This window comes from Oryx dammah, unplaced genomic scaffold (genome assembly GCF_014754425.2).
Source record: "Oryx dammah isolate SB20612 unplaced genomic scaffold, SCBI_Odam_1.1 HiC_scaffold_22, whole genome shotgun sequence".
In the NCBI taxonomy this organism is placed as follows: Eukaryota; Metazoa; Chordata; class Mammalia; order Artiodactyla; family Bovidae; genus Oryx; species Oryx dammah.
In genome coordinates this window covers 26,289,918-26,301,235 of record NW_024070206.1, presented here as the reverse complement: position 1 = coordinate 26,301,235, position 11,318 = coordinate 26,289,918, and the positions used below count along the sequence as shown (strand labels likewise).

At 47.2% G+C, this 11,318-nt stretch overlaps 1 protein-coding gene across 1 annotated transcript; it reads right to left on the bottom strand.

The window, feature by feature from the left end:
• Window positions 1-5,780: 5,780 nt before the first annotated feature.
• LOC120880826 lies at window positions 5,781-11,082 on the bottom strand. The gene is given in 7 exon segments (XM_040264231.1): window positions 5,781-6,676; window positions 6,765-7,429; window positions 7,432-8,055; window positions 8,058-8,359; window positions 8,361-8,855; window positions 8,857-9,267; window positions 9,269-11,082. Coding segments are annotated over 7 exon segments (5,187 nt in total). The 3' UTR covers window positions 5,781-5,800.
• Window positions 11,083-11,318: the final 236 nt, after the last annotated feature.

Genomic DNA, 11,318 nt, shown 5'->3' with positions numbered 1-11,318 from the left:
TGGGTTTTTAATCCCTTTTTGAATGCACAAACAGAAATGCAACACTTTTTATATTATAGGAACCTACTGATTTAACATCAGGAAATATTTAGGTCTGCTAGATGGATTTAAACATGTGTATAATGGTGGCTATAATTAAAACATTAGGTATCATGTTTTAGAAAATTCAGTCCAATGATCCAATTATTCTTCTTTAGGGCTATTTATTTTTAGTGTATTTTTATTTTTAGTGTATTATCTGTTAAAAACCAATTATCAGGACTTTCCTGGTGGGTCAGTGGCTAAGACTCCACGTTCCCAATGCAGGGGTCTCAGATCTGATCCCTAGATCCCACAGGCCCAGTGTAGCCAAATAAATAAAAAATAAAATATTCAAATAACCCATTATCATGTATGGAAATGTGAGTTAGTATACCCGCCTCTGTGTGTGTACTCTAGTTCTGTCTGCTGAATGAACCCAGAATGACACCCCAACAACAATGAACACACAATGGTTTCTAAATACCATTCTCCAATAACAGGTACAAGACTCCTAGGAGATTAGTTTCAGGGCTGGGCAGGGAATATACAAGATGAACCCAGAGCTTCATGTAGTACCAGCAAATGAAGAATTGACCATGAGTCAATGCTGATATAAATGATTGAATAAATGAACAAATGGGATGAGAAGAGACAAATCTTCCTCACAGAAGAATCCCACACAGTGTATGTAGATACAACCCATCTATGAACTCAGATGTTTTCACAAGAATATAAGACTTTCTTTAAAAAGTGTGTCTATCAGTGATTTAAGGATATAACTAACACATCACAACAAAAAACAGACCAGAAAGTCTGGATTCAGGTTCTGATTCCAATGCCTACGAGCTGGGAAGGCATGTGCAGGTGACTTTACTTCTCTGAGCCTCATTTTTCTCATCCATGAAATGGGAATAACGACCATACCTACATCCCAAGGTGGTTATGTTGGCCAAATGAGATGATGAATGTGAAAGGCTTCATAAATAGGAAATGCCCCATAAAGGTGAGCAGAAAATCCGACTGAAGGAAGGTGGAGTATCCATGGTACTAAAACCGAAAGCCAAAATCAAAGCTCAGAAAAGGCAGAGTGGAGAATATAGTAGAAACTGAAGAAACTTGCTGCAAACATGCTCAGTCAGGCCCAATTCTTTCCAATCCCACAGATGGCAGCCCACCAGGCTCCTATGTTTAAGGGATTCTCCAGGCAAGAACGCTGGAGTGAGTTGCCATTTCCTCCTCTAAGGGATCTTTCCGACCCAGGGATCAACCAGGTCTTAACCTAACTGACTTAAAATATGCCCCCTTGAGTTTTCCCTGGCGGTCCAGTGGTTAAGACTTAACCTTCCCCTGCAAGAGGCGTGAGTTCAATCCCTGATCCCACATGAGCTGAGATCCCACATGCCTCCTAGTCAAAAAAACAAAACAAAACAGGATTAATATTGTAACAAATTTAATAAAGACTTTCAAAATTGTCCACATCAAAAAATCTTTAAAAAAATAAGATACACCTGCTTGGTCTCACCCTGGGCACTCGAGGTGGCTAAAGTTATAGCTGTGCCTGGAGCCCCTTCCAGTCAGTTGTGGCCTTTGCAGCAGCTGAGGGCATGAGGCCAAGGAGGCCTGGAAGCCGGGCCTCAGATTTTCCTTTTGGTTAAAAACCTTGTTCTAATAAGTTTATTTGGAGTGTGTGACTCTGGGAAATGACTGTCTACATGAACCAAACTTGAGAAAATTGATTTATGAACGAAGAACATATCTCTCAATTATAATAGCTGATGTGTTTGCCATAGAGAGTGTCATAGTTGGCCCGCAGGCCCCAGGCCCGCCTTTTCTTGTAAGTCTGCCTGGAGGGTGGAGGATTCCAGTCAAAAACTGAGCTCTTCATCTGGCGGGATCTAAGTCTGCTCTGTGGTTGGAGCCACCTGTTACACACGTCAGAATTCCTCGTTGTGCTGGACGCTTCCATTTCCAGATTCTCTAAGGACCATCTCCTTCTGTTACCATGACAACATGCCTTCTTCCCTGTACCATCCAGTTTTCACTGTGGGTAACAATTCAGGGACAAAACATGATGGAGATGGTGCCTGCTTCTTCTGACGGCACCAGAGGATTGTTAATCTCATCAGTAATGTCTCTAAACCTCACAGCAGGGCCCTTTCATTCTGAGATGGCTTCAGACCATTTGGATTTGTCTGGATGAATTTCAGTAGCTTTAATCTTGGAAACTATTGCTGTTGTAATGGTTGTCATTTTTTTTTTTTTTAATTGCTCAGAGGGTGTTATTTTCCTCCCTGGGGCATCATCACATCCTACTCCTGAACTTCTCCTCCAGATGTGTCCTGTCTTAAACCTCAGGGCCTTTCTTGAGGTTGTTTGTTCTTCCTCCACGATGAGTAGGATGCGATGCTTGCATGTGCGGGCACTCAGGCACTGCTGTTTCCTGTTTCACTGATCTTCAGAGATTTAAGCCTGGAGCCTACTGCGAGATTTCCTGTCCAGTGACTTCCTGTGTAAACAGAAACAGCTCATCAAGATGACCACAACAGCAACAAAAAAACACAAACATCCCCTGTAGGCCAGTTATACCATCCATTCCTCCTCAAGGAGGACTTGACATCTTGTCCCAATAAGAAGCTGAGTGCCCTGATCTTAGACGATTAAGGTTCTCATCACACACAGTTTTGAACAAAGCTGGGCCTCATTTTAAAACCATTGTTGGGGGCCGCACAAAACACAACCACCTCTTTCATCTAAGTGTTTTGAAAAGAAAAGCCACAGAAGTTATGGATTCCATTGTCAGAAGGAGACTCCTTTGATAGAGGAATGTTTTTAATTATTCAAATACCTTCACAGTGAGAGCTCATGGTGGGTTGGTTTCTAAAAATCTCACGGCAGGTAACCATGTAACTTGGTCACAGGCATTGATTAAACAGCCTGGCATGTGGTGAAGTGTCTTTGGGAGAGTGTGCATCCTATGTGCGAACACGCTGAGCTGAAGATTTCCAGGCATTTTTCACTAGGCTTTATTCACTTTCCCTTCTGAGTAACTCTGAGTATTACAATATCTAAGCCCTCTAGGGACTTCCAGGGCACAGGAAGGAGAAGCGTCGTCCAGCCTGTTATCTTTTAAAAGACTGCAAAAGAGTAATACCAAAGACAACAGAATATTTTCCAGTCCAGAGGCAATGAGGGGTACCCTTGAGACCCTATGAAAATAGAATTCACTCGTTCCTCTAGCCCTTGGGAAAACATTTTCACATAGAGAGAGGTTATCACCATCCTGAGACTCTTTTTAGACTGCTCTCATTAAAAATAAGCATGGAAAGGCTTTAAATTAGGTCAAAGTTGAACTGGCCAAATCTATCAAGCATTCCTTTTAACTGAAACATCCAGATAAGAACATATGCAATTATTGTCTCTCTCTCTCTCCTTTCTCCTTTCTGTCTGTTATGCCCACAGTCCGAGTCCCCACAGCTGAGAAAACAAGACATCCACGGCAATGCAAAAGCAAAAAGGGCTTTATTGCTAGCTCGAGCTAGGACCCAAGTCACATCCAGCGCAGTGGAGTGGAGCAAGGGCCCTGAGCCCTGAATTACAGCAGTATTTATAGGTTTAGGATAAAGACAGGGAGTTGGCAGGGGCGGATTGGTTGCAAGAATTCCTTAGCATCTACTAATTGGCTAGATTTTCACGCGCACAGGCTTTCTTAGGGGGTTTTCATCCTCGTCCTGATAAGCTTGAACCAGGCTACAGGGAGTATACTGATTGGTCGAGTCCTGGCGCCGGCAGAAGATGATCTCAGCTCCTCCTTGGCAATAACTCAGCCCCTCTGTAAAGGAGACTTAGGCCTACCTTGGCCCCCTGAAGCCTGTCATGGCGCCTGTTTGGTCCTAACATTCCCCCCTGTCTTTTTATCCTTGAGAGGAATCTTCCTCTCCATTCTGAGACACTGCCTGATATTGTTGCCTCAGTACCATTACCTGAACGGTACTGATTCGCTCCTTTACAAAGGTTATTAATTTATTTAAAATACATGGGCCAAAGGTTAGACTGAGTAGGAGTATGAGTGGTCCGAGTAGGGTAGAAATTAGTGTTGTTAGCCAAGGAGATTGATGGAACCAGGACTCGAACCATCCCTGCTGGGCTTCCTGCTCTCTCTTCTGCTGTGCTACTCTTTTCCTCACTTTTGCCATGGACTCTCTCTCCACCCCAGTGTGGTCTGCATAAAAGAAACATTCTTCTCCCAAGGCCGCACATAATCCACCTTGGTGTAGGAAGATCAAGTCTAGGCCCCTTCTGTTTTGCAAAACCACTTCTGACAGTGAAGTTAGGGATTCTTCAAGGTGGCTGATTGACTGTTCTATACGGGTAATGTCTTTATCTATTGCTGCTCGTAGGGAAGTGAATCCCTGATTTTGCATAGTCAGGGATGTTATTCTTGTCCCTGCCCCGGCAATCCCGAGACCAAACATGTTCGCTAGCATGATGGTTGTGATAGGCTCTCTCTTAACTCTGTTTTTCCCCAACTGGTCTATAGTCTCCTTGGCCCAATAGTCATACAGAGCTTCTTCAGGGTGATATAAGATTTTGGGAATTACCGTCACTAATACGCAAAACTCTCTATTCAGATTAAAGACCAATGCATATAGACACGGAGTCAGCCCGGTATGTGAGCAGACCCACCATTCCCCTGCCTCGGGCACAATCCATTTTACTTGGTCCAGTTCTGTGAGATTTGACTGTTCCGGCGCACAAGGGAGTCTTTTCAAGTGGAACTTTACCTAAGCAAAGTCCTCTTCCCCAAACTTCTCTCATAGTGAGACTGACCCTATGTTTTCTCCAGCGACATTGAGGTGGATCTGAGCTGGTGGACAGGTTGTAAGAAACATCTAAGCCTATTGCTTCATAAAAGGGAGGGTGAAGAGTATAGCAGAGCCAACAGGATTGAGTTGCTCTGGGGTTAGAATTGTTTAGGGCTTTAAAGGCTGCTTTAGCTAGATCCCATAATGGGTCTGACGTTTCTAGGTTGGAGGTGGGGGACAAGGGGTCGAGGGCCTCTGCTATATTAGGCTGGTCTCCTGGTCGGGAAATGGAGGGCGTAGGGCTCAGAATTGTAGCCCTCTGAGTCAGATCTGCCTTAAACACTGTGGGCCTGGATTTTCGATCTGATTGGGGCCCACACTTTGGGTTTGGATAGGTTCTATGATCTGACTCATAATCAGGATTCCCCCAGGTTTTACACTGAACCAATCGGCCTGTAGCTGGAAGCCCCAAGATAATCCAGACACCCAAGACTTTTCCTGTGTAGCCAATTTCTGGTTAAACGTTAATTTTACCTAAGCAATCTCATTTTTAGGTATCTCATCTTCCTGATCATAGAATTCGGTTTCATCTCTTGGCAAAGGCTGAGTGAAGGAGAAGTTGACTGAATCTCGGTTGCTAGTTTTCCATTTCCTTACCCCATCATTTGAAGTCACACAGCTCCATGACCTACAGAAATAATGTTGTATACCCCCACAAGTTTCCCCTTTACTCTTATGACCAGGACATGCCCAAAAACCTCTATATCGGGTCAGAGATGCTGACCAAGGGGTGTCCACTAAGTCCTTGAGGTTAAAGTATAAGTCATGCCACCAGGTGTTCGAAGGATGTATCTCGGTGGTCGTATTGAGTACCTCTCATGTCAGCCCATTTTGAAGTCTCCAGGTGATCTTGACAGGTTGATGCAGGTCAGCGCTGGCAGTTCCGGGGACGAGGAGGACAGCCATCATCAGGAGAATCAGAGTGATCCGTCCGAGATCTGCTGTCGGACGAGCTTCATTTTTAAGGGATTGGAGGGATGCAGTGTTGACTTCCATTCTCTTTGAGCCCTCTCTTGTTCTTCTGGAGTGGCCTGTCGCACGTGGTTGCAATGTACCCAGGGTCCAATTCCGTCTACCTTGAGGGCAGTAGGGGTGGTAAGAAGAACAATATAAGGGCCCTTCTATCTTGGTTCTAAAGTCCTCGACTGGTGTCTTTTAACCAAAACCTAATCTCCCGGGCCTATATTATGAGACCGGATCGTTCCTTCATTTTGGCCCTCATGAATTTCCCGTACCAATGACCAGATATGTTTATGCACCTTACTCAAAGCTAGCATCTCCTGTTGGAAAGCACATAGCGAGAGAGGTAGTTTGGTCTTTCCCTCAAACGCTGGACAAATGGGGGGCGGACTTCTATATACAATTTCAAAGGGAGTCAGACCCAGTTTATAGGGAGTGTTTCGTGCCCGAAAAAGCACAAAGGGAAGGAGGGTCACCCAGTCCCCACCAGTCTCTATTGCCAGTTTTGTTAAAGTTTCTTTTAGGGTCCGATTCATTCTTTCTACCTGTCCTGAGCTCTGGGGACTGTATTCATAATGTAACTTCCATTTGGTCCCCAGGGCTGAGGCCAGTCCCTGAATAATTTTACTCACAAATGCAGGTCCATTATCAGAGCCGATAGATGCCGGCAGCCCAAACCTAGGTATAATCTCTTCTGGGAGCTTCTTAGCTACTACTATCACTATCTCCTTTTTAGTGGGGTAAGCTTCTACCCACCCAGAAAACGTATCAACCAAAACTAACAGGTAACAGTACCCATACTTGCCTGGCCTTACCTCTGTAAAATCTGTCTCCTAATGATGTCCTAGCCTTTCCCCCGCCCTCCCCCCGATATCTTACACCTGTGTGCTGTCCTTTTCCCGGTCTCATCATCTGACAGGCCTTGCAGGTGCGGACTATATCCTGTATGGTTTTCTTCTGTTGGGGAAACCGCAGCTGCGCTGTGTGTAAGAGTGTCAAAGTCTCTTTCTCTCCTAAATGGGTGGTTTGATGTAAATGGGTACATAGATGTCTGCCCAGGTCGGCAGGAAGCAACAGGTTGTCATCTTGGTCCCGATACCATCCATTTTTGCCAGCAGGACGGGTGGTATTATCTTGCACCCAGCTCAAATCAGAGGGGGAGTATATGGGGCTTGGGGGAAGTGTTCCCATCCCCGGCGGTGGCAATCCCACAGTCAGTATATGGGCCTCATGGTCTCCAGCAGCTGCCTCACGGGCTGCTGCATCAGCAGCACGGTTGCCTCAGGCTCTGGCATCCTCTCCTTTCTGGTGTCCTGGGACATGCACTATGGATACTGCCCAGGGCAAGTGGACCACTGCCAAGAGTCTGTGAATCTCAGGTACGTTTTTAATCTCTTTTTCCTCCGCCATCAAGAGCCCCCGCTCTTTATATATGGGGCCTTGAATGTGCACAGTGCCGAATGTATGTCGGCTGTCAGTGTAAATAGTGACTCTTTTTCCTTTTGCCCTCTCTAGTGCTTGTGTCATAGCTATCAGTTCTGCTTTTTGGGCAGATGTTCCAGGGGGCAAGGCCTCAGCCCAGATATGGCTGCCCCTGCTTTTCTCTGTCCATCCTTTATATAACTGCTCCCATCCGTGAACCATACCAGCTCACTGTTTTTTAATGGCAAGTCGCCGAGGTCTTTTCGTATGGCGGTTACCTCAGCTAACACTTCAGCACAGTCATGGAGGGGCCCGTCCTCCTCCGGAATGGGTAGCAAAGTGGCAGGGTTCAGAAAACAAGGTGTTTGAAAGTGTATCCGGGGAGCATCCAGCAGCAGGGCCTGGTAATGGATTAAGCGAGCATTAGAAATCCACTTACCCGGTGGCTGTTTGAGGATCCCCTCTATGGCATGAGGAGTGTAGACCAGGAGACGCTGTCCATAAGTCAGCTTGTCAGCATCATGGACAAGGAGAGCAGCGGCCGCGATGATACGGAGACAGGGTGGCCATCCCGCAGCTACCGGGTCCAGCCGTTTAGAGAGGTATGCCACAGGCTGTCTCCAAGGTCCCCATTGCTGTGTCAGGACTCCCTTTCCCACTCCCTGCTTTTCATCCACAAACAATTGAAATGGCTTAGCCAGGTCAGGGAGAGCAAGGGCTGGGGCTTCTAGTAACACCTGTCTAAGTTCCTGAAATGCCCGCCTCATTGATTCAGTCCAAGTCCAGTTCTTTTTTCTCTGCTTCCTTCATATAGAGGCCGGGGCTTTTCAGCAAACCCCATGATCCATAGCCTGCAGTACCCAATAGTCCCTAAAAACTCTCTCACATGCCGGGGAATCATTGACTTGGGGATCCATAGAATAGTCTCTTTCATAGCCTGAGTCAACCATCTTTGTCCCTGTTTTATTTTATATCCCAAATAAATGACTTCCTGTCTAGCAATTTGGGCATTCTTCGCACTTGCCCGGTACCCCAATGTCCCCAAAGTCTGGAGATCGCCTGTGGCCTTTAGGCATACCTCCTTAGTAGTAGCCCAGCATTAGGTCATCTACATACTGCAACAGAACGACATCGGGGTGGCTGTTTCGATATTCACAGAGATCTTCACCCAGAGCCTCATTGAACAACGTCGGCAAGTTTTTGAATCCCTGTGGGAGGCGAGTCCAGGTCAGCTGCCCCACAGTTTGGCCGTCCTCGTCAGCCCATTCAAATGCGAAGATTTCCTGGCTCTGGGGGGCCAAAGGCAAGCTGAAAAAGGCATCTTTCAAGTCTAAAATTGTATACCAGACATAGTCTGATGGCAAGCTGCTCAGGAGGGTGTATGGGTTAGGGAGTGTGGGATGAATGTCATTCACCCGTTTGTTGACTTCACGAAGATCTTGGACTGGTCTAAAGTCTGCTCCCCTGGGCTTTTTCACAGGCAACAGGGGAGTATTCCATGGGGACCGGCACTTTTTGAGAATTCCTGCCTTCAGGAGGTGCTGTATGTGTGGTGCGATTCCCTGCCGGGCCTCCTGACTCATGGAGTAGTTTTACCCTCACAGGAGTAGCATTTGCTTTTAATTCAACAATGATGGGAGGTCTTTGTTTAGCCAGTCCTATTCCCGCTATCTCTGCCCAGGCCAGAGGGTATTTCTGAATCCACTGTTGCATAACAGGGCCCACTGTGGCAGGGGGCTTTGGTGAATACAGTCTGTATTCATCTCTCAGTGCCAGAGATAAAACATGAATTGGTTGTCCAAGCCCATCCGTGACCGATATCCCTCCAGAGTCAAAGTGAATTTGTGCATTGACTTTGGACAATAGGTCTCTTCCTAATAAAGGAGCCGGGCACTCTGGTATAACCAGAAATGAGTGAGACACCCGTTGGGCCCCCAAGTCCACTCTTCGTTTAGTAGTCCAGTAATATCTTTTTGTCCCAGTGGCTCCCTGGACTAAGCTTGGACATCGACCCAAATTTTTGATTGAGGACCGAATATTGGGCTCCCGTATCTACCATGAAGCTAACCGGTTTCCCCTCCACATGAATAGTTACCCAGGACTCAGGGAGGGGGGCCGGGCCCTGACCCCCCTAATCACTATCTTCCCCTGCGTATAAGACGTGGGTCCCCGAGGAAGATTCCTCCTTTCTTACAGTCTTTTTCTTCAGATCTCTTTTGGGGCACTCATTTTTCCAGTGTCCCTGCTCTTTGCAGTAAGCGCATTGGTCTCTCTTTAGGGCTGGTCTAGCTGGTTTTTCCTTTCCTCCCGACCGGGTGTCTTTAGTTCTTGGGGCTTCGGGCCCCGTTCTTGTCCCCACAAAAAGGATCTGAGCCAGCTCTTTTTGATTTCTCCGGTTTTCTTCAGCCCTATATTCCCTTTCCTCCCGTCTAATCCATTCCTCATCTTCTCTTTCTTCCCGTCTAATCTGTTTCTTCCTCTCCTCAGGGGTCTCTCTGTTATTAAACACTTTCTCAGCTGCCCTTACCAGATCCTGTATTGACAGTTCCCCCAGCCCTTCTATCTTCTGTAACTTTCTCCTGATATCTGGAGCCGCCTGGTTCACAAAAGCTAACAGAACTGCTGCGCGCAACTCATCAGCCTGGGGGTCCATGGGCGTATACTGCCTAAAGGCTTCCATTAACCTTTCTAAGAAGGCTGCCAGGCTCTCGTTTGGCTCCTGTCTTATCAAATTTACCTTAGACAAATTCATTGATTTCCTGGTGGCTGCACGGAGGCCAGCCATTAGAGTCTTATGGTACACTCGGAGACGCTCCCTACCTTCAGTGCGTTCAAAGTCCCAGTTTGGCCGCATGGAAGGGAACCCTTCCTCCAATAGGTGGGGCTGCCTGGTCGGTCTCCCATCCGCTCCGGGAACATGTTTCCATGCTTCCGACAGACTTCGCTCCTGTTCCTCCGTGGTGAAAAGCACCTGTAACAGCTGCTGACAATCATCCCAAGTAGGATTGTGAGTAAACAGGATAGTGTCTAAAAGATCAATGAGACCTTGGGGCTTTTCAGAAAAAGAGAGGTTTTGAGCTTTCCAGTTATATAAGTCGCTCGTGGAGAAAGGCCAGTATTGGTAGGTCCGTTCCCCGTCAGGATTTGCTGGCCCGACCCGGATAGGAAGTGCTCGAATGGTGGACAAAGGGGCCTCTCGGCTCCCATAGTCGGACGAGTCTCCACCCCCTCGGGTCCTTCCGCGAGTTCCCTGGGCTGGCCCCCTCTCCTGCTGCGGAGCCGAGGGTTCTGGGTCTCCCCTTTGTTCTCCGGACGACGCCTGAGGTACCTGCGGGGGCAAGGGTGGTGGGATATATGGGGGAGGCGAGATTTTGGTGTCTAAATCAATCAGGCTAGGGTATAGGGAAGATTCCTGGAGTATTGGTTTCTTCTGGCTCTCTCGTGCCTCCCGGTCTTCTTCCTTGGGGGCCTCCACGACCAGGACCTGAGGAACAGAAGCACTGGGGGGGTTGTGAATAAAAGGTTTCAGCCAAGCTGGAGGGTCTTCTACTAGATTTTGCCAGACCAGGATGTAAGGAGCTTGGTCCAGATGGCTCCAAGGGCCAGGAGCCATTATTTTTTCTTTAACAGCCCGGATGACCGGCAGATCGAAAGTTCCCTCCGGCGGCCAGCCGACCTGAAATGTCGGCCACTCAGATGAGCATAGGGTTTTTAGCTTGCTCTTCTTTACTAGCATTGATAGATTCTGAGTCTTGGACTTAAAATCGGAAAAATGGTCAGTCATTACAGATAGCGGTGTAGAATAACTTTGACCCATGACGGCAACACCCACAATAAACACACAAAAAAACACGGCGCCGGCGCACAAAGACAAGCGACAGACAGTAGACAAACAAATATCGGCTGAAAACACTGAAGTAGGTTTATCCCGGGTTGCTGTTTTCCTGTTCCCCAAAGTTACCTTACCGAAGGACGTCCACTGCCCACCAGACTCAGGATCAGGAGAAACGCTTTCCCCCGTTCCCTTACAGAACCAGCTGAACCAGCCGCCTT